This window comes from Ostrinia furnacalis, unplaced genomic scaffold (genome assembly GCF_004193835.3).
Source record: "Ostrinia furnacalis isolate ACB-3 unplaced genomic scaffold, ASM419383v2 OfSCF1318, whole genome shotgun sequence".
In the NCBI taxonomy this organism is placed as follows: domain Eukaryota; kingdom Metazoa; phylum Arthropoda; class Insecta; order Lepidoptera; family Crambidae; genus Ostrinia; species Ostrinia furnacalis.
In genome coordinates, this window is record NW_021131557.1 from 120,588 (window position 1) to 144,101 (window position 23,514).

At 35.5% G+C, this 23,514-nt stretch overlaps 3 protein-coding genes across 4 annotated transcripts in view; 2 read left to right on the plus strand and 1 right to left on the minus strand.

Moving 5' to 3' along the window:
- Positions 1-3,390, minus strand: part of LOC114352322 (ankyrin-3) — a 122,604-nt gene extending 119,214 nt beyond the window's left edge. The window contains exon 1 of the mRNA XM_028303908.1: positions 3,119-3,390. Coding sequence (XP_028159709.1) covers positions 3,119-3,214 — 96 coding nt within the window. The 5' untranslated portion in view covers positions 3,215-3,390. The remainder of the gene's footprint in view (positions 1-3,118) is intronic.
- A 1,512-nt stretch (positions 3,391-4,902) lies between these two features.
- Positions 4,903-9,780, plus strand: LOC114352319 (pyrroline-5-carboxylate reductase). 2 transcript variants are annotated; one of them, XM_028303904.1, is made up of 7 exons: positions 4,903-5,151; positions 7,361-7,444; positions 7,627-7,697; positions 8,556-8,738; positions 8,971-9,183; positions 9,303-9,504; positions 9,623-9,780. In XM_028303904.1, exons 1-7 carry the CDS (start codon positions 5,142-5,144, stop codon positions 9,709-9,711), a joined length of 852 nt encoding a protein of 283 aa, XP_028159705.1. In that variant the 5' UTR covers positions 4,903-5,141; the 3' UTR covers positions 9,712-9,780. The 2 variants fall into 2 exon arrangements, with proteins under 2 accessions (XP_028159705.1, XP_028159706.1); XM_028303905.1 differs by lacking the exon at positions 4,903-5,151 and adding an exon at positions 6,830-6,959.
- Positions 9,781-10,220: 440 nt separating this feature from the next.
- Positions 10,221-23,514, plus strand: part of LOC114352310 (tyrosine-protein phosphatase CDC14 homolog) — a 28,858-nt gene continuing 15,564 nt past the window's right edge. Inside the window, 3 exon segments of the mRNA XM_028303857.1 lie at positions 10,221-10,912; positions 11,901-12,115; positions 19,430-19,689. Coding sequence (XP_028159658.1) covers positions 12,070-12,115; positions 19,430-19,689 — 306 coding nt within the window. The 5' untranslated portion in view covers positions 10,221-10,912; positions 11,901-12,069.

The following is a 23,514-nucleotide window of genomic DNA, read 5'->3' on the forward strand; positions in this document are numbered from 1 at the left end:
CGTATTTGTTTGTGACAAGTCGGTCAAATGGACGAAAACAGGAGCTGGACGGAAAACCGGCGCAATTACCCTATTTTTCCTTCTTCTGACTAACGAAATATCGACCAATCTTATCTGGTCTGTCCTTGACAAAGACTCGGAGTATTTTCTCCGTTTCCACTCATAACTCACAGTCCCTTGTTTACTGGTCTGCTTCGTTTGCTAATATAGAGGGGTTTACTACCTCTCCCTACTGGCTGACGTCATGTTTGGTTGAGAGCCTCTTGAAGGTTACGCGGAGTTTTGAATTTCTTCGATTCCATTTTATTTTTCCGACTTTTGTTGCAAAGTGAAAGAACTGACATCAATTATAGGTTAATAGGCCTACTGTATGTAGCTGTTATAAAAGTTCAAATTGCAAGTAAGCTAACTAGCTCGCAGTAACGATTATGGGCTTTTCAATGGGTAAACCGCAAGGTTGGCAAGCCACGCCCCGTGTACAGTACTGTGCCATAACGTCACCGTATCTACGGCATCGACCTTGGCCGTACAGTTGAATTATGTCAATTTAATGCGCGTCATCATGCCTACAAAAACCTTTCCGCGATGTTCGTATTAAATCGGCTAATAGAAGGACCATTTTCATGAATTTCCGCTGTTTATACAAATCTACTTCGCTGGTTGGACGACTTTTTCTGCAGGATATTCACTGATACGTGAAATCGAAACCTGTTATGTAGCCTACACTTGTGATAACATGGGCGTCGGAATTGACTGCAATTTTCAGCGCACTAACTAGATTATTATCGGAGTCCGCTATTACAATTGAGACATTTAACAGATTGAAGTCAGGTTCTCATGCCCAATTGGATAATTTCGAGATTGCAGGCATCACACTTTATCATAGTTATCGAACGAAGTAGAGGATGCTAAAATAAAAGAGAGGAACAGGACAAGGACGTTTAGCGAATAAATCTGATGATTTGGGGTACTTCTTACCTACCTGCTAGCCTGGTTGGGTGCTTCAAAATCAAAAATCAAAATCAAAATCAAAAATATTTATTCAGTTTAGACCACAAGTGGCACTTATGAACGTCAATAGAAAATAATAAAAAAGGAAAAAGGTAGCCCTTATGGGGCACTTTACATGTCTCCTTATCTTTTGGGCCCTACCAGCGCTTCGAGACAAACATATGGCAAGTGCTGAGAAGAAACGCCGGAACAAACTCAGTCACCACTTATTGCCAGGAATTATCTAACGGTAAGAATAGTCAAATTTAAGTACATCAAATATGTGCAGACTGAACTGACCACGCATCCTTGTCATCAATATAGTCTCGAACCTTGTAGTACCCTTTGGACATAAGGGTATTTTTTATATGTATCTTATTCACAGAACTCTACCTTCTTTATGTGGAATAAGATTCCAGATTCAAGCAAGTGACCTACTTAGTTTATCTAAGTGCGTGATTTTCGTAGTCGTCATTAATCAATATTAGTAAATAATACTTTGTTGGTCACGTGAGCTTAGTCATTTTCAATAGTGGATTAATATGATAATATTAAATCATTTTTACTGGCTAAATCGCACATTCAATGCTGGCAAGGGTTACGTATGATGTCATTACTGCATCAGACTGCTGCAAGTAAACCTCTAATAATAAAGTCATAGTCATGCTATTAAATTCACAACTACTTTATATTAGGTTGATTTATCAGATAACCATTTAGCAGATAGAAAATAAGGTAGGTAGGTACCTTAGCTGGAGTAGTGACTGGAGTTACTAATATGCCATTTGGAAAAACTAGAAAATTCAGAGGAGTAGGTAGGTAATAGGTCCTACTTCAAAGATATTTTCATTTTTCCAAAACAATTTGTACCACCTATCATGAATAAGTTAACTGAGATAAGAATACAGATACCCCATCCTTTATATTCTATTCAATAGAATGCAAAACATGTTTTTTCCATTTGCATCTCAAGTAGGTACCTACTCATTCAAGGTCATTTTTAATGATATTTATTATGACACCTACTACGGACATTGGCAAGTCAATCCTCGTCAAGAGTCAGAGCCATTAATTGGGTCACTAGACTGGGTCAATTGAAATGGCCTTATTAACACTAGCTTCAGCATTATTAAAGCATTGATGTGTTATGAATTGGCAAGAATTCCATTATTTATGCAAGATCGCAGAAGATTGAAATGCCTGAAGATGATAAAAGGTTAATAAAGAATAATAAGGAAGAATATTTGATACAATTATCTAATCAATATGTAGATTATTATTGACTAGTATTGATTTTATAATTGCAAAATATGAATGAAGTTTTAATAAGGAATCCTTTTGTTTTATTTACCTTGTTTAATTTACGCCCTATAGATCAATGATAAACATAAGATCATGTTCATTACCACAATAGTGTAATGACATGTTTTTAATTAGCCATTTAGGTAGGGCAAGATTATGGAGATTTAAGTAGCTTGAAGGCTTTCCCTAAACAATATCCAGCGTAATCAGTCACGGACGGTAAAAGGAAAGATAGTGTCAAAGCTTATCAGTCATATGTACCTATACCAGATAGCATTGACTAATGAAACCCATGTGACAAAACCTCAGATCACAGATCCCACCAGTGATTTGTGTCACAAACCTAAGACAACAAGCATCTTATTCAGCTTCACATTTTATTCATTTGTTTTTAGCAATTGCAAGTGATTCCATTTGTTAGAGAAGACTACAAAAAAAACAATACCGCGCAAATGAATTTGTTACCGTCTACGTCGTCTATTGCAAACAAACGAAATTGAAACAAAACACGCTCTGAAAAAAGTATGACATCATATCTGAAAAAATCTGCAGTACACACAGAATCGCATACGCCCAAAATAGGTCATATCCCCGTTTAGATTCTACCCAAAGTATCCCGGATCCACTGTACTGCGCGGAATCACCTTTTCACTGCTATGCGGCATTATGATTAAAACATCAAATTCTTCACTGAAAACTGGCAAATAACATTAGGAAAAATACTCCAGATGATATACAGTTTTCCGCAACTATACATTAGAGTTTCAAATGATTGCAACGCGGAAAACCAAAGGAAAAAGGTGAAAAACACAAGCTCTATCCATACCTGTTTACTTTTGTTGTCGATCCCGTTCGCCTTGCCGTCCGGCACATTGCCGTTGTTTTCCTCACTTTTTTCACTTTTCACACCCTCCAGCGCCATATTCAAGTGATTATTTTATTCACTGTCATGCGAAATATACAATAATTTCGCCCTTTTCACTGGACATAGAATATTTTGTCACAAATTCGATACGAGCGAGCACTCCCATAGACAATCAACGAACTGTCATTCACTACCGCGAGAAACGCGACGCTGTGGACGACGCCTTGAGCGCGAATGAAAAGAAAAACCAAAATGAAACTATGCAGGCAGAGGGAGCGAGCGAGCTAGAGAGGAATCAGTCCGGGCTTACTCACGGGCTCCCTTGCTGGTTCCCATAAAAGTACAATAAATAAATATCTAATGATCGTACTTAAAGACTACTTAATTTAATCAACTATTAATTCACAAACGAAAATTATAATTTATGATTTTATTTTAAGAAATTCTAAATAAATTATGTTTCCTACTTAGCAACAGCAGCTTTCACCATAATATGGTATATTATATTATAACATCAACCATACATTTTATTTATACTCACATTTAAATGTTTATTTCATGCGCGTTTCCGTACTTGCTATTTTTCATTGATTGAAGAATAAACATCTCATTCCATTATGTGCCGATGGTAATGTAGTTAAAAATAAAAATAAAATAGAAAAGACACAACTTCTAAATAATGATAAAACGTTTGTTTTTATTAGTTTCAGTTTTCAAATTTATTTTTTAAATTTGCCGCTCATTTGGAATAGACAATATTATTATCACAAACAATGTTATATTATAGTCGTGGTATAGTTTCACGCAATGGCTAAAATTAACAAAAAGTAATTAATTAGCAAGGAAACCTATATATTTTTTTGATTAAACCAATGAATATTTAAATCAATTAAAATAATAAAATTTATGTAATTTATCTTAATAATTTTTTTTATTAAGCTAGAATGTGCATTCTGAAAGACCCAAAAGCAAACACTTCAAGGAGTTGATAGTTCGTTTAGTTTTGTGTAGATGGCGTTCTTTTACAGTTTCATAGTATTTCAAATGTAAACAAGAATTATTTTGAATTATTAGTAAGTTTAAAAAAATCAATTGTTCTCATACTTATATACTTAATATAGAACAACAAAAGATAAAATAAAATTAGTAATAGATTTAAATGTTCTATTATTGTATGACAAATTAATACAATATTAAGTAAGTTCTTTGTGTGGAACATAGTGATATCACTAACTTGTCACGACTTGTTACCTATGCTTCACAAATGAAGATTTATATAATTTGTATTTAAATAGTTAAGTTTGAATAACTTTATCTAATAAGTAGGTACTAACTGGTATACCGACATTATGTACAACAATATTGATTACGTTATCTAAACAATACATCAAAACAATAGATTATGCATGTAGGTAAGGAGATATCAAGGTAGCCTCTTGACCCATAATAACGTTGCCAGTCCAGACACGTCCAGATGTCAGCATTCTTCAACGTTAATTAAAATTTTATACTATTTAATAATTTCAAATGTACCTAGCTCGTAATGTAAAACAATTCAAACTTTTGTAAAAACGATGCCATCGTGAATCATAATTATCATTGTAGCGCGCGTTACCTAATTATTTTATTTTGCTAAATAAATGACATCAATCAACTAATTAGGTGAAATACATCCCAGTGTTTACGAAGCGTATGTCCGTTATATTTTATCAGCTATATTACTAATGGACCTTTTTCCCTATCAGTACCCAGTTTAGGTGCGTTGGACAAGCTCGCACTACGCTCAGTGTGATGCATAGGAACGACTTGATAAACACGTTTGTTATAAATTATTGTAAATATAAAATTTAATATTGTGACCCAGTGTTAGTGATTTTTCTTCGGACTTTAACGGCTGTGGTAGTTATATTTTAAGTTGTACTTCATTATAATAAAAGTGATAAACTTTCTCACAATATTAAAAATAAGTATTTATTCCATAAACATGCTGAAATGTAAGTATTACGTTACGTGTTTGATATTTTTTATAGTAAGTACTATAAGTAAGTACCTACTTACGAAAGGCTCTATTACTTTAACATTATTCCATGATGCACTTTTATGTGCGTTTAAAAATTTTAGGACATGAGATTAAAACAATTAGATACAAAGTAAGTACATACCTACATAAATCAAATGGTATGTAAGTTACATTTTAACAAAAGTAATTTATTAATTTAATAAATTTAAAACGCAGTAATACATTCCATAGGTACATGTAACGATTCTTTATTTAGTTAGTTTACATTACTTATCAGTCGAAACTAAGAGAATTAATTTCTGATAGGTACTTACATATAAAAAATAAAGAACACTGAAGATAACAAACGGCGCAAAATGGTAAATAATAAAAGATTGTGTAAGACTCCTTAGATTCGTAAAAACACAGATGATATTTGTTAAATATTGTGCACCTCCAGCCATTTATTTAATTTTAAGCAATATTAAAAATTTTACTGGTAATAATGATTTCGGATGATTAAAGTTTGTTTCTAGCTAAGTAGGTTGCATAAAACTCGTTATTTACCATTAAAGTTTCTTAGCTTTAGTATACGTGATATAAACATAATTATTATGTAAACATAAACATCTAGCGATAAATGTACCTATCAAAGATCAGGGTCCACTAGTTGCGGTGTTGCATATCTATTACCTAGGTATTTACATTATACCTTGACTCTACATAAGGACGGATATTTGTAGCGTCAACTAGCTTATATCTTCAGATCACTGCATTCATTATAGAGTGTCCGGAATCAAAAACGTCTATTTTATCGAAGATATTTCTCATGTCATGATGAACTAAACTCTTGCTTATGATAGTTTTTCAGGATCCACTCAAGGTATGTTTTTTACTATTAATTATTATTACCTCAATAGATCTCCTCTAACTCATTTAATCAATTTTACTCTACAACAATCCTTGCAGAATTATGTCTGATTAATAATTTACAAACAGCATTGAAACAGTTACAAATAAGTCTCGCGTGAGATTAAATATAACAAACATTTGGAATTGAAACAGTTTGCATGATTCCGTTGCCTTACGATGCACCGTGTGTGGAGCAAAGTGCAATCAGCAAATATTTTACTATTATATTAACGTTTATTGCTTGCATTGCTCACAAGGTTATATTACTTGTACTACTAGTTGTAAGCGTCCGTGTTTAATAGTTGTACCTATTTGAAATTTCATAATTTCTTATTATGTATGTAACACACTGTGCACCCATATCCTGGACTACTCAGGTGGGGTTCTCCTATCATTACCTAAATACCAGTTGCTGATAAACTTCTTAAATGTATATCTTAATTAAATTAGCCAAATATTATCTCTAACAACAAACGTTTGGTCAAACGTCATGCAAGTCATCAACAGTTGTATACTTTTCTAACAAAAATAGAGTCTATGATAATTACGTGAAATTAACAAAGACTTACCTAAGTATGACAAAGCATTAGGGTATTATTTTTCAGTTCAAAGCGCTACATTAGTATGATAACAAAATAATGTAAAACTCTTGTTCTTTCGGCATGACGACCTATCAATTGTTGAATTGCTAATCGAATGTTATCAAAAACCGCATACACTTAACAAACTGAAGTGGAAGATTTCGTCCATCGATCGCTGAAGCCTATTTAATTAACATTGTTATATTGCGCAATAAAAACAAAAACTGATAGTGATGATAAAACGTAACCCCATCTTAGTTGCGCTCAGATCTTGGCCCAGACTACACGTGCGGTTTATTCAGCAAACTTCGTGAGTTTCATAATGATTCTATTTTTAGATAATTCCGTATCATACTCAAACGACAGTTCACTAGTTACAAAATTGTTGAACAAATTTCATGACACACTCTTATGATTGTGACCGCTCTCTCCAGAAAAATCAATACGCACCACTAGCTGGGTCACTTCTTTGACTTTACGTAGGTTTCGTAGTTATGTCATAATGAAACGAACTCATAATGCCACATAATGTTTAATTTGTACAGCCATTACTTACTTGAATAGAGCAGTTTTAACTTTTTAAACCTTTATTGTATCGTCAGATCTTATCAAGAGTTACAATTTAAAATTTATGATGAACCGGTGGGTGTTCATAATAGCAAAATTATGAGTGTTTACTTGGGTACTTATTTAATAATAATTTTATTCCAGTATCCCTTCAAGAAGTAATGAAGATTGGATTTATCGGGGGTGGAAGGCTAGCCTTCGCCTTAGCAAATGGATTCATATCAGCTGGTAAGTAATGAAGAATCATTAAAAAAAATTCATACAAAAGTTAAAACAATTTAGTAATTAAAAATGGTTTCATTAGCAAATGACTTCATCAAGAATTTAACTTTGAGATGACTAATGTAGTAGGTAGCTTTTACGTGATTTAAAATTACCTACACAACTATAACTTTTACTCAATATTACAGGTTTAGCAAAACCCGATGAAATCACCGCCAGTGTCCACCCTGCTGATGTGACTAGTGCTGAGGCATTTAAGGTAAATAATTTGGAGAAAACTTGAATACCAAGCTGTTCATGCATCATATTATTAGGTTAAAATATGGTAATAGGCACCTAATTTTATAACTCTTTACTTGGGTAACTTAATGAATAACCATTTATTGGTCACTTTATATTAATTTGTTGAGCAAGACTTGTTATTGTTTCTATGTAGTTTTAATGTGTAGATAGTTTATGTAAAAATATATGCACGAAAGATACAGTAATTTATTTATAAACTACATATTAAGTCAATCATCAACGAACAAACTGAGGACTTAGTTCGCGCGTCACACAACCTTGACTTTGTCCGTCTTACAATTAAGATAGATACGGAGAGTCTCAGCAAAATAATAGTGTATTATTACACAAACGACCTATCTCTTACATGACTTCGAACTCCTATTTTTTTCTGATTAATTTCGTTGCGGGCTCAATGACAGTTTAAGTTTCCCCCGGGACAAACTTGACCTTCAATGGTTGAGTTTTTATTGACAAGCTGTAGATCCTGGCCACACAGGAGTTGCAGCGGTGCAGCTTCATAAGTTTAAGTTACTTATATTGCTCTGAGATATTATGGAATCAAGAGAAACATTGCTTTACTTCGCAGCTATACCCAACCCAACAAGCACTGTCTTATCCATGTAGGTACCACTAATGGCATCACATCAAAGCAAGCATTGTAGCTATAGTTACAGACAAACAGCAACATTCCTCTATCTCATTTTATCTTCAAGCTAAGTTAAAAAAAAGCACTTTCACGAATGAAATCAGTCGGACCAAGCAAATAAAATACAGAAAAAATATTTCTACTGCAACACTTATAAAAAGTTTTTCGTGCTTCTTAATTTTCTAGGGTCTTGGAGCAACAGCAGTAACTGACAACAAGCCAGTAGTAGAGCGGTCTGATGTGGTGATCGTCTCTGTGAAACCAGACGTGGTGGGCAAAGCCTTAAAGGAAGTCAAGGACCTGAAGGCCTCAAACAACAAACTCTTCATATCTGTTGCTATGGGGGTATCTACTGCCAGTATAGAAAAGGTAGGTCAATTTTTTGCAGGGTTCACCATGTTATATACCAAAACTTTTGTACTGGTCATTGGTGTGTCCTATTTTTTAAAAATTGTGATGGTTATGTCAATGAACCCATAAAATTTATCATCGGGGCCTAATAAATAGATAAGATAATTCCACAGTCGAATGTTGCCTTACGGCTAAAATACAATGGTTCTGTTTAATACTTTAATCTAATCCAACTCAACTTTAATTCTAGGTCCTTCCACCAACAGCGCGAGTGATTCGCGTCATGCCAAATACTCCAGCGTTGGTCAAAGAAGGTGCTGCAGCTCTATGCCGGGGCACTATCACTACCGATGAAGATGTTCAACTGGCTACGAAACTCTTCCAAGCTGTGGGCACTTGTGATGAAGTACCAGAATACCAAATGGATGCTGTCACAGCCCTTAGTGGTAGCGGACCAGCTTATGTAAGCATTTCTATTTGATTATCTGAAGCGAAAGTCGATGAAGTTGAAGTGTGGCTAAACATTTTCTGCTTTGAATATATTTCTAATAATAGTCGAACTCCTTCAATTATGTATTACAGGTGTACATGCTAATAGAATCTCTAGCTGATGGTGGAGTAAGGTGTGGCTTACCACGTGACCTGGCGTTAAGATTGGCTACTCAGACGACCCTGGGCTCAGCAGCCATGCTCAAGAGTGGAGGACACCCAGCTGCCATGAAAGACAATGTGACAAGCCCAGCAGGATCTACAGCTGAAGGCACTTATCATTTGGAAAAGAACGGTGCGTAAAACTATATAATATCTTGTTGGGTACCTTATTTAAAATAAACACTGGCAAGTGTACTAAGGGAAGTTATTTAACAGTTCTTGGTTTTACAATATTTATGTTTTAATTTCAGGGTTCCGAGCAGCTGTAATTGGTGCTGTAAAGGCGGCTGAAGAAAGATGTAAAGAAGTTAATAAACAATTGTCACTGTCAATTAATTAATTCGTTATTTTACTGAATGTAATATATTACTTATAAATAAATATAATCTAATTCATTTATCTACATTTTAAGGCGTTTTTATTTTATTTCCATTTTCTAATTCAATTATACAACGCCATCTATCGTAAAACTAGCTAGTTATACAGCGCCATCTAGTTACAGAAACTGAAACTTTCACCCACGTCATCAATAGACAATATAGACTTTTTTCGGTCTGAAATAATGAACATTATGACCGCGACCAACTTATGGCAGAAAATGGAACTAAATATTTTTTTTGCTAAATAAATGAATAAACATGCAATTTGAATGTTAAAAAATTTGTTTTCTCACTTTCATTTTATTAAAAGAGACACAAACCACTTGAATAATAAGGTATTGCATTGAAAATTAAGATAAATGGAAGAAAGGCGTAGATCAGCGCCCTCCTTCGACTATGTTGGTCGCATTTTATTATAGATGTCGCTCTGTGACTGACGACATTTGAGTGACAGTTTATTGTGCGCAAATCTGAGTAAATCTGTGAAAATCCAACTTGAAAGAAAACGAGTTTGCCTTCGTGTTTGACTTCCCAACGGCTCCGGTGAATAAAATAAAGCGAAACGTCATACTGTAAATGGAGAGGAGATACAATGCATTCAGGCTGAAAGTGGTTCGGCGACCTTGTATCTTTGCAACAAATGGGACTTTGATTTGTGATGCATTGTCACACCCGGTGCTTCTGTTTACATTTTACTGAATTCGAGTCTCCTTGAAGCCTGTGCCGTGCCCGCGCGTTGAGTGCCGCAGATGCTTATTGGAAGCGCTGAAGTAGGATGCAAATTCCATTTCGTGCGACAGAGGCTTCACAGTTTCGGTATGAGGAGAGCTGACCTTATCTTCAAGTAAAGAAATCGACCCACGCCGTTAATAAAGAGACTCCTACGCGCCGCCACTTCGAATTGCGTCGTCGGACACAAAACACTACGATGAGAACGAAACTAGACGAAATCCTAACACTTCCGACTTGTTATTCAATGCTGTGCATGTCTGTTCACAAGTAAAAGTTACTTTTTATTAAAACTGTGTAGTTTTATCAAACTTAGTGGGTGCTGCGAAGTGTTACCGTGTAATTTGCTATTAAATTGGTTGTTTGCACTAAGAGTCAAGGTTACTGTATTTCAATCAACATTTGGAGTTCTTCATTCTTTCTGTCTTTCTGGTGAGTCCTTTTTGTTTATTTATAAATTAAAAACTTAGGCAACTTCTATTGCTACATTGAAAAAAATTAATAATAAAATTCTAACTGAAATTCCTTAGCTAGGTACATTTATGTCTAAAGTTTGTCAGAAGTAATTAAAATATCTGAGCAAGTCTTGCAGGATTAGGTCCACTTTCTAACAGGTGTGCATATTAGGAATGTTACCCATGTGGTCACACTAAACTGTTTAACTCACAACACTGCTCAGTAAATAAACCTAAAACATTGATAATATGATTGCTAACTCAAGTCAGTTACACTTTTCTATAAAATGCAGTCTCTGACAATTATTAAAGTTTATCACTGTAAAGCTAGACATTCACCGTCAGTTGAACTCACATGCATCCAAAAATTTACCATGTGCAAGGAATTTCAACTTAAGTTAGACTAACATACATCCAAAAACTGTGTAACTTACACAGTTCTTGCATTTTTGTTGGTCCAACTGAACAGTTTAACTGATTGTGAATGTCCAGTTTAAGATTCTAAATAAAATATATACCTTTTCAACGACTAACATTACATCTCCTACATCAGAATGTAACAAGCAAATTGGTTTTTAAATGGAACCATTTTTTTCATTCATGATAGAATCTAATTAGAAATATTTAAGAATCATGTAAGAATGTTATAATGATACAAACTTTTTTTGTAAAATATTAAAGGAAATTGTTTACAGTACAATAAACTTTGCAGTAATAGCACAGGTTTCTTAACTCTGGCATTAAATATAACTTACTATTTATTACTGCAGTACAATGTTTTCAAAATAAAAAGTTAAATTAAAGTCATTCAAGTGTGTTTACTGATTTACTAGAATTTCTTGTATTTAAGAATATTAATAAAGTTGTTTGTCATTGATAAAAAGTTTAATGACTTAATTTAATCACTGATAACATTGTGATCAAGAACATAATAAAATTTTGATTTACGCAAAAATATGTTCCAGGTACTTAACTCAAGCCCTCAGAAGTTATCCAAAATTAATCAACATGGTTGCAGTAATAAGAACGATTTCAAAATCAAATTAAAGTGAGCATCGAAACCAAAGTTCGAGACACTTTTTAAAAACGGTCAAAATAAAGAAATCATCGGCATTCCTGTGCTACAAAGCGAGAATGGATGACAACGATGTTATAATATCATCAACTGAGATAATTAAAGGTAAGTAAAAAGACATATTTTTAAATCCCCCTGTCGATTTTGATCTAAATGAATTTATACTAACATTAAAATTGCCTGTAAAGTCTTGAGTATTACAATTTAACATCCCAGGGGTAAAACAAGTTGCATGTTTTCAGTGCTCATTAGTATTAGTAGGTCATAACGTTTGCTATTATGGGCTTGTAGAAATGCATTCTTAAAAGAAATATTGAGATTTTAAAACTTACACATAGAGTAAACTAATTCTATGCCATTTATACTGTTTTGATATTATTCCCTACTAGCTTTCCGCCCGCGGCTTCGCCCGCGTGGAATTTTGTGTCACAGAAAAACTTTATCGCGCGCGTCCCTGTTTCAAAAACCGGGATAAAAACTATCCTATGTCCTTTCCCGGGACTCAAACTATGTCCCTGCCAAATTTCATCAAAATCGGTTCAGTGGTTTAGGCGTGAAAGAGAGACAGACAGACAGACTGGAGTTACTTTCGCATTTATAATATTAGTATAGATTAAGTATTTACGTAGATATTTATTTTTAGAAAAGGAAGATTAAGATGCATGCTACTTGAAACATATTTTTATCACATGTAGACAGAACAATAAACAACATATTGATGTTGCAACAGCTAGATAAGAAGCTTATTTACTTTGCTGCGCCGACGTTTGTGTATCATAGAACTTTGAAGTTATTTCGATTAACGTTTCGGAGCATGACGCGTTATGAACAAGGATGGGTCTCCTGGGGTCGACTTATCTGGTACCAGAAGACTATAGGTCCTTCTCACCCAGGGATTTAAATTAAATAATGGGTAGGATTTTTGTGGATGATTGGGAATGAAGGTAAAGTGAAGCACTAAAGATCCCAATGGGTTGATGTGCATTAATAAGCCTAGGCCGAGCCGTAGCCCTGACTGAATAAGTTAACATTTCGGAAAGAGGCAGTTCTTATTTAAAGAAAATAAAAAAAAGATTTAATTTCTGCTATTGTTGCCTCCTGTGACCGCCAAGTCCTAACGCGCGTAGGCGCTGCTGAATGACCAACGTGGTAGTGACATCAGAATGGGCTTTAAGATGCTGTAATTTATTGTATTTTTCCTACTACTTATATTACAGTCGTCAGTACATCAAGCTACACCGTGGTACAGTCAGCCTCAAATAGTTCGTGACACCCAGTGGCCAAAAAGTTGACAATACAACCTTATACCAATTATTGTACCTACTTTATGTAGTTTGTAAGATTGTAAGGATCTGATACAGACTGTGCACTTTGCAAGATGAGCACTCGACTTAAAGTTCGATATTCGTATTAATAGGTAGGTGCTAATTTAGGTTCATTTTTGTTTTGTCCAAAGGTTAACTGGGTGAAAATGCCATTAAGTTCGCCTTTTGAACCATCATAGTCGGTTATGCCGACGATATTAAAATATCCAATGAAGGTTTTTGAAGCTCTAAAGCATCATTATCATTACATTTTTTGATAATATTGCACTTTGACCTGTAAAATCGAGAGTAAATACAAGTAAATTTCATAGAATAAAGGTACACATTTACTTTAGAAGTTCCAGAGGACAAACCTCTTGAAAACACAAAAACAAAAAACTTTACCTGTGGTTTATTAACACTGATAAGACGTGTAACCAAACCACAAATTGTAACCTTATTTAATGGGTAATTAATGTATTACTTAATTACTCTACAGGCTGTGGTTAATAGCTATAATTACACCGTTATTAAATACGCGACCATTAAATACAGTTCATTGATAAACATTTTACATTGACATTTCTTATTCATTCAATAACGTACGACAGCGTAGGTGTATTCAATGAAAGGCAAGATTCGCTTTTCAAGAGACAAATTACAAGTTTACAATACAATGATACGTGTAAAACTTTTTTAACCGACTGCAACAAAGGGTTCTCAATTCGGTTGGTTTTTCTAAGATTTAATCAGATTGCTTTGGGTTTTACTCAAGTCTTAGATTAACTATTTTTTTGTTTTGTTGTGGTTTCCGACCAAAAAAAATGGTTGTCGCCCTTAAAACTTTAGAATTTTGTAAAGACGACTCATCAAGTTATAAATAAACTGGCATTTTATTTATTTGTGATAAGTACTATTTTGCGACAAAATTAACGTAAGTTTTATAACGTTTGCGTAATAATATTTAAGCACCTTTATAAATAATTAATTGAAGACACCCTGTATGTATATTAAGGCATTCTTATTTCTCGCACGTCGCAAATGTACCAACAATAAACAATAACCGTTAGCATATTTATTATACGTAAAAAGCACTGTAACGACATTGAAATGTTCAAGTTAAGGCCGGGCCTAGGTGCTACAAACTGAAGTACAGAAAATAAATATGTATTTGCAAGCGAAAATTTACAAGTCGTAAAGAATTCCGTTTCATGTTTTAAAGCTTTAAATTCATACAATTGAACTGTAGTACAGTAGGCGCTTATTTAACGCTAAGGCGAAGGCTGAAGCCTGTCACACAAGCAAAACTTTTTGAGGTTCCGTATCCAAAGATATAAAAGATATAAGATTATAAAAATGTCATAGTCGTCGTTTGTAGTTTGTATGTAGATTTAAAATTCCTGTTCTTTGTTATTTCTTTCGAAGCGAATGCAATTGTTATGTTTAAATGCAAGTATTCAGACGACGGCAAATTAGTGTGACAAGCCCAGGTTTTTGAAGTGATATTCTTAAATTGTGCGTGCTCATTTTCTACTTATGTAGGTAAGTATGTAAGTTGCATGCACAAAAAAAACCCTCCTGGCGCATCGGGTAAAAAGTATAAAAGTAGTTTTTAAAAGCCTACTTGCAAAAACAAAATGAGTTTTATGAGTTTTTATTATTATGAGCACACTCAAGCTAAAAGTCTCAACTCAAAAACTGGGTGTAGGTCTTCTGTGTGGTGCCTTCGTTGTGGTCACTAGGGAATACTCATTTCTGGGTGTACACAGCCCCCGCCGTTTGCGTCACTCCGTTACACGTTAAACGTGTGGCACTTTTAAGGCTTCGCATTATGTGTTGATTTTAGTGCCCGACGTAGCCACAGCATAGGTATGGTTGTAAGACACGGAATATTACACAGCTATACCACAGATTACTAATAATTTACTATACTGAGGGAACGAAGTTGATAATCCAACAAGAGACGGAAACACCCTGTATTTTATGATTATTTTTATTTGTATTTCTAGCGGGACTTTCTTTGTTGGCACAATAATTTAATATTTATTAATTACGTAGGTTTATCACAAGATAATCGCCAAAAGAATTTTCGGACAGAGAGTAAAAATCTACCTATCTACTTATTATAGACCAAAGCATAGTTAATTTATTCTGGATATTTTAATGCTACAAAAAGCATAGATAAAGACGTAGAAATGACCAAATGATAACCCTAAGTTTAGGTACGTCTCGTAAAACCTTACTGTGATATAAAAACATTTGCGTATTCCCAAATTCGATATGTCTGCCGATGGATACTTTATCAGATAAATCTTGAATATCGCGCTTCACCGATTTATGGGCCATAAATAAAATGGATGCACGATATTTATTTCTTATTCGTCTCGCGTCGCGTAAATCATACTAGGTTTCCTGTGTTTATGCTAATGCCAAATATCTGTGTGGGAAACGCTAATATCTAACGCAAATAGACTGGTCTATACATTACCTTGTATGCAAGCTTTGTTGAAGTAAAATTGTTATTTTTAATTAAAAAGAGACTGTCATTCAAGACAATTTGTCTTATTAAATTATCTAATTGAAACTAAGGACATGACATGTTTTGGTCTAATGCGTGAGTGTCGAACGAAAGGTGTGTAGTGTGTATAAGGTCGAAACAAGATTTTTTTATAGAAAAATCCTGCGAACATTTTCCTTTGACTTTGAAAATATATTTTCACCTAAAATACACTGACATGTCAGCAGGACGGCTCTTTCAAAAAGTTTGTTACTGTATCTCAGTGTCTAACCCTTATATTTCCTTTTAAACACCAACTCCGCCCATCCTTGATACAGTACTCGATCACCCATTCCACTTCACCCTCTTATTCTTACGGGTAAATTGATAGTTGCCTTCGAACTTCTTCACGGCCGGCACTTAGCTATCGGAAATTACCAGCTCAAAGAATCGTTCAGTGCTGAAATGGTTCCAATTTCACCTGGCTTCGTGCATGCAGGCGTGGCTATGTCCGCGACCTTGCTTACGTAATATGCAAACCAGGTGCGGCCCAAGGGCGCGAGCTGACCCGTTGGGTCTATTGTAAATGCCCTTAAATCTAAGATTTTAAACTTTCGCGTTCCATTTCAATTAAAACAGAGAAACACGGCTTAACTTAATCTGCTCTGTAGATGTCATTTGCGATTCATCATTTTTTTTAATCCACAATGAGGAAGCTCTTGGCCTGCATCTCACCAGATGGAGTATGAAGATCGGAACGGGGGGTGGAAGCAAGCTTCACCCGGAATCCTCAACCACAGAGGAACTGGGTATCTGACCTCTATCTTCATCTTTAAACCCGTCTAGATGTCATTCAGGCGTCTCATCTTATTCACAGAGTGAGAAAGAATCGGATGCTTGTACCAGCCTTAGTCCTGGTACAACTAATACTTTTTCAAGTACCTATCAATCATACAAGGACACAGTAGAGTATCGAAATCATTTTCCGAAATAGACCGACTGTGGAAAGTGCCCTTAAAATATCATATTCCACGCCATTAGGGTGCCATTGAACTAAAACCCCATTAACAAGGTTACCATTGTGCTCTTGTTAAACATTTTAGTTTACACCCTTGGTCTCGAATACTGCGAGCCTAATGAATAGGTAATTTGTTTATTATTGTTAATTAAACAAAAGTAATGAAAGAGACCACAAGTGAATTATTTTCTCTGAGACATAAATGCAATAAAATTCTAAAAGATTACTCTAAAGAATATTTTCTGGATTTGTATCCTTTAAAGCGATGCATATTCGACTTGAAAAGTTTGTGAATACGGTCCCCATTTATAAAACTCGAAACAACAGATTGATTGGTTTATGCAGCAGTAAATTGGATAAAGGCAGATCACCGTCACCAAGGTCGAATTAGTTGTAGGGGGCCTCATCGTTTGATAAAAACATGGAAACAATCGCGGGCGTGCCCTGAAGGTGAACTGATCTGCATGGTCCATTGCGCAACTGGCGACAAGTGCTGAGCGCAGGACAGGTCGACGAACCGTGTCGAATACTGTCACACCTGTTTCTGATTACTAATCATGTGATAACCTTGGTAATTGGTACCTACGTGATACGTCTTAGGAAGACTTACAATTTTGATGTTCTTTGTAGGCGTTCGCTTGAACTGCGCGTTTACTCCGAAAAACTGTGGAAAAACGTTACCCGAAGTTTCGAAGTTGCTATCCCTCTCACGCAAAGCGATATGCCAGCATGAGCGTCGGTGACAGACCAAAAACTTCGCAAAAAGCGTTTCGGAGTAGCCTGGATTGTCGGATGGTTTCGAAGTCGAAGGACGTCATATCTGTATCAGAATATGAACCTTGTTGAATAATACCTCTAAATTACTCTTAAGCACACGTTTGGATCAATAGTATTGTTTGCAAGGCAGTTCTTTCGTTCATGCATGATAATTTAATTTATACAGTCGATGGCAAATCAGACTATACATTTTTGTTGCGAAAAGGCACGTATTACAGCTTCATAAGGTTAGGCAACAACGTTAAGCTTGATGTGCTGCTATTTTTACAACTGTGGCGAGTAATCGTAGCACTTCTTCAATGAAAATGTTTTTCAATTCTCAAACACGTTTTTCTCGTGGATGACTCGCTATGTTACTTGTATCTTTGGGAGGTAAACGCTCTGGAAGTGACAGACAAAACCATATTGCTAAAATATTGTGTTAATCAGTCAGCTCTAGGGGTAGATGTGTCATTTGATCCTCTTTTGGTTGATGCCATCTTAGAGCGTATTTCGCTGATTGCCATGCCTTGTGCCATCCTCAAGATGTTCATATAAGCACGAAACTGTACAACAATTATAGCCACTTGACGTAAGCACTACCGTGCTGCACTGTGTGCACACGGCATTTAAAGTTCAGGGTTGTGTGCACCAGCCATTACTTCATGGGTCATCCGCGGAAGTTATCGCCGGCAGAAGTACAGAAATAACTTTTAAGTGGGGAATCCACGCGAGTGTGCTCGTGTAGGTTTGCAACATGGCTGATGTATGTTAGTTTAGGTTTAGTTTGTAACAGTAATTGTTTGTGGATGCAGTTATGTACTCAACTATGTAACAAATAGAAATCGTACGCTAAATCGGAAGCATTGGATCAGGTCATCGAGATTTATCAGAAATATTATAGACATTTGATGAAGATAGTAGATAGACACTTTCGGACTTTACTTGGTCAATAATTTTAGACACAGCTTATTGTTACTAAGAAACTGAGTCGAAAACGGAAAATCCACCCTAGCAATCAAAACAACACGTTATTCTCCCCTCCAAATTGATTTCAGACCCAATTAACTGCACTAGGGTAAATAAAGTTTTCCCCCTAATGTGAGGGTAGGCAAAAGTCTAGACGATGCATCGGCATATTGCTGGCAGTCATGCGATAACGTACACGTCGACCCCACTGTTTTTTATTCATGCATATCATTTAGTTTCAAGCAAATAAATTCGCTATTTTAATTTTTCATGAGGCTATTCTTAAGTTGTGCGTGTTAAGAGTCCACTTTACATTTTCACAAAATCATCCGTTCGATTGTGGTAGGCACTAATAAAAATCGGGCTATAAAGCTTGTGTAATGTCTGCTCGTTATTTACTCGTTCCTGAGCTGCCCGAGGTCATGGTGAATTCCGAGTATTTGCTAACAAAACTCAAACATCCTTAAAACTTTTAATGGTTTCTATAAATTAACCAATTTCGGAATTATTTAGGTGTGGTCTTTTTAGTGTTCAAGAGTTTTTTTTTTTATGTCGACTGCGATAATAATATCTCTTGATATACCTTTCATACCAACATTTCCTTATTTAACGAGCAAATGGGTCATAGGCGAGGTTTAGACTAGCAATAAAATTTGCAGAAGTTGACTTCCGCAAGCTGTCACCGCTGTAAATCTTGCAGAAGTTGGGTTACCACAGCTATTTACATAGTGGCATACAGCTTGCGAAAGTCAACTTCTGCAAGTTTTATTGCTAGTCTGAACCTCGCTTTAGAATTAAAATGTCATGTTAAACTCTCAAATTAATCATAACGTCATCCATATAGACCACTCAAATAATGGTTTCGTTTTTTCCAGACAGACTTTACTTCGCGACCCTCAAGACCGGGTACAAACCGAAGCCTACGCGGAACAGCAAGTATTTCCACATCGAGGATGACATCGTCTACGAGAACTTCTACTTCGACTTTGGACCTTATCACCTGTGCCATTTGTACCAATTCTGCAAGAAGCTCAACGAGGAGTTGGAGAAAAACCCGAAGAAGAAAATCGTTTACTACACGAGCAACAATGAAACCCTCAGGCTCAATGCGGCGTATCTTATCGGCTGCTATCAGGTAAAGATTTTGCCTTTCTTTTACTAAAATTATTTATCTGCTATTTCTACTATGCAACTTTCTTTGATTGGTTTTTAAGCTGTAAGAAACGTAACTTAATGACCGAAATGACAATTCAGCCAAAGGAATCTTGGCCAAGTTGCCTAACGCCCTTTTCCTATTTCTTCAGTTTATAAGTTTTGTTTTTTACCTTAACATCTAAATTAATCCAGGGGTGAGCTAAAATAAAAACGCCTGTCTATTTTACAGACTAACTTCAATCTACGATTCAGCAGACTAACATTTTTTGTATTTGATGGGAACTTTGGTCTATTTTTCATCTGTCATTTATTCCTTCCTATTTTCCTTCGAAATCCAATCCATTTATCGAATATACCTTTACCTACTGGCTTCGCATGCCTAGATGGTTGACGTGATATTCTTTATGCGCCCTTAAAGCTGTCAAGTCTGATATCTTCCCTAAATAAATACAACGTTCAGTAATTTTTGCAACTACGATTTGTGTTCGAGACTGTGTATTTTTATTAAGTACAAGGCCGCTCGATTGTCGGATTCGATTTGCACTTCGGAAAGTGTTGAAGACACGAATAAAAATAAAATTCTTTTAGTTAGATAGTATGTACTTAAATGCAACAATGGTAGGGTTGGGACATCTAAAACTGATCTTTAAAAGCCTACTTACAGAAAATAAATGAATTTAATTTTGAACATTTTTTATACATAGGTTGAGAACCTACTCGTAGAGATGACTTTTGACCTGACCTGCCATAAATGCATGGTACATGCAACAACTTATGTATTCAGTTTCCTTATTTCTAAACCCAAGAAAACAGGAAATAAGGGTTTTTAACTAATGTAATCACTTAAATCCGATGGATACACATCTCTATTACACCGCAAGTCCGCAAAACGCTTACAAAGATAGAAGTAATGGCATTACCTTAAACTGGATTAATAAAGATTAAAGTTTAAGTACCAAGTCTATGTACATTGTACACATTATCGATTCCTATTTACAAATTTCCCAATCAGTACTGCATATCTAATCTGTTTCCGAACCGCTGCAGGGCCGTATCGCGTCGGCTTTGTCACCTGTCACTGAGGTGCATTGAGTACAGGGATGGCAGAATCTATCGGTTATACATATTTAAAAATATCCGAAAATGTGGATTCAAGCAGAAATGTCTCAAAGAATGCTTGAAGGCTTGAGATTCTAAAACTTGTGTATCCGAAATATCCGATCCTCAACAACCCTAATTTGAGCCGGCACGCTACAATGCAAAGTCGTTTCGGACGATGCGTTGCATAAAATACCTAAAGCAATGGACCGTAAACACTGATCATATGCGACTATTGTCATCATGTTAGTTGTACATTATACATAATATCTGTCAGTTCCCAAGAGCATGAAAATCTACAGAGATCTACAGACAGATTCAGTTCTAAGCCAAAACTCGATACAATTTCAAGCATACATTGAGCCTTTTTGACATTTAAGTAGACCAAACACAGGGCACAATGCAAATTTTAAATCACATCGAGTTTAGAATCTACGATAGCACCTACTTTTGAGCATTCTAAATTGTGAAGAGTATATGGTTTCAAACAGTTCCATTAGTGTTTATTTTTATTGTCCTCTGCGTTTTATGAATTGATTCTTTGTTTTATTACCGTTTGTCATAAATAGAAACATAAAATGTAAGGTAGGTGCTAATGCAGAAAAACATGACGTTATGCTATGCTTCTTCTATACATCATAATTATACATGATATGATAAATAAATCATACAGGCTTGCATGAGTGTGGGTAAAACTGGATGAGTCGGAAAATACGTGAACAAGTAACTTTTTTCCGAGAACTGACAACGTCCAATTTAACTTTCTGAAATGGAGCTCTCATATTTCAAGCGGAATTTTCTGCTCTGAACTGGGGATACCTGTTAAACTTTTAGTATTTTTAAATATATTTTTGTATTTATCTGCTCATCACCTTTGCATAGTTATCTTCGCAGAAAGAAAATAAAACCAATCAGGTCTTAAAAGTTGACCGTTTGAGAGGAGTTAGGGAAATTTTTAGCTAAAAATTTTTCACCATTCCTCCGAGTGAAACAATATGGCAAACCCGAAAGTGCCCGAAACCTTAAAAAGAATTCAAGATGAATGACGTAGCAATCATTGTTTTGTGTTTTGAGTGAGCCAACAATGGAGACCCTTCGATCTTTAAACCTACTCGAAAACCGATACAACCCAATCGCAATTATATCATTCGTTTCAATTACGAATTATTTCGTTCACCACTTTAGCTGTTCCAATTTGTAGTTCTCACATTAAATCGATTGATCTGTTTAATCGATCCTCGGCCTTGGTTAGCAATCGAGCTAGCCTTACCGCGTGGGTCTACCCGTATAGCGTTACCGACAATTGCCGAGTGTATGTGCCCGCCAATCGCGAAGCGGTGACATAATTTCCAATTTAGTATTAAATGTAGACCATGAATGATATGGTCATCTTGGTGACACGTGAGACTATCTATACTAATATTATAAAGCTGAAGAGTTTGTTTGTTCATAAATTTCAGGAACTACTGATCCGATTTGAAAAATGTTGCGTTGGATAGCCCATTTATCGGAAAGGCTTTGGTTTTGGCTCTTATGGGCGGAGCAGTAAAGAAAAATGTTGCAAAAACGGGAAACATTTCAACTATAATATTTTTCACGCGTTCGAAGTCGCGGGGACAGCTAGTGCTAGATAATATAGACCGGAATGCTCTTTAATCTTTGAATAGCAAGTCGTTGCAAATTGCTATGAATGAAGTCACACAAAGAGATTATTTTTCACGGTAACAGATGAAATATCTGAAGAACTGTTGAGTCATAAACTAAAATGGAGTCTGCATTTCAATGCTTTGTACAAAGCACTGCATTACAATACAATTCACTCTTAGCTGGATACTGTTTGTGACCAAGATTCAGTATATTTTGTGTATCTTTCAACATTCTAAGTTTTAATGGTAATGAAAAAACTTTCAGTCTTCTAGCTTTCACATGCTGTTAATTTTCTGTCGTTACTTGCTCTCCATCACACTAAAATGCATGCTCTAAACGTGTTATTGTTTTAGCTGGGAGCAGATGACATTTCTATTATTTCTCGGAATTGAAGCTAAATGACAATACCGTGTGTCTAATGCACTTAGGGTTGCCAAGCGTCTGAAATTGCGGATTAACCCGGACATGTTTTACCTTGTCTTACTTTCTGTGTGAATATGAAACGAAAATTCCCATTCTCCTGTCGGGGAAGATGGGAATGCCCCGGTAAAACTGACGAAACGTTAAATAATATGACCTATTACGGGACTGAATCTATGAAAGCATGTGAATCATCTCTCTCATGCAAATTGAAATGTCAACATGGGCTACAGTGAAAGATAGACTCGATAATAAGGCATTAGTAATTCCTAAGTCGATTCTTAGATCTGGTAACCCTATGCATATACACTAGTACTTTAGTTTCACTGGTTCTCGTGCGGTTATTTATTGGACAATTAACCGCGTGGGAACACATTATCCGTTCCCCAATTACGGACACAAAAACTCAAATCGCGAAAGAACGTTCATTTGTAATTCTTTCACGTCGTTAACTTATCTACCAAAAGCCCAAAATTAAGCAATAAGATGTACAATTTTGGTCTTATAGCTGAAGGCGATTTTTTACGGGCCAGGATACAGGAAAAAAGCTAAACATTTTTAGAACTTTTTCTCTGTTACCCTTCACATCGAAGCCATTGATTAAATGTTTTGATGAATAGGAGAAGGGCATCAGGAGGTA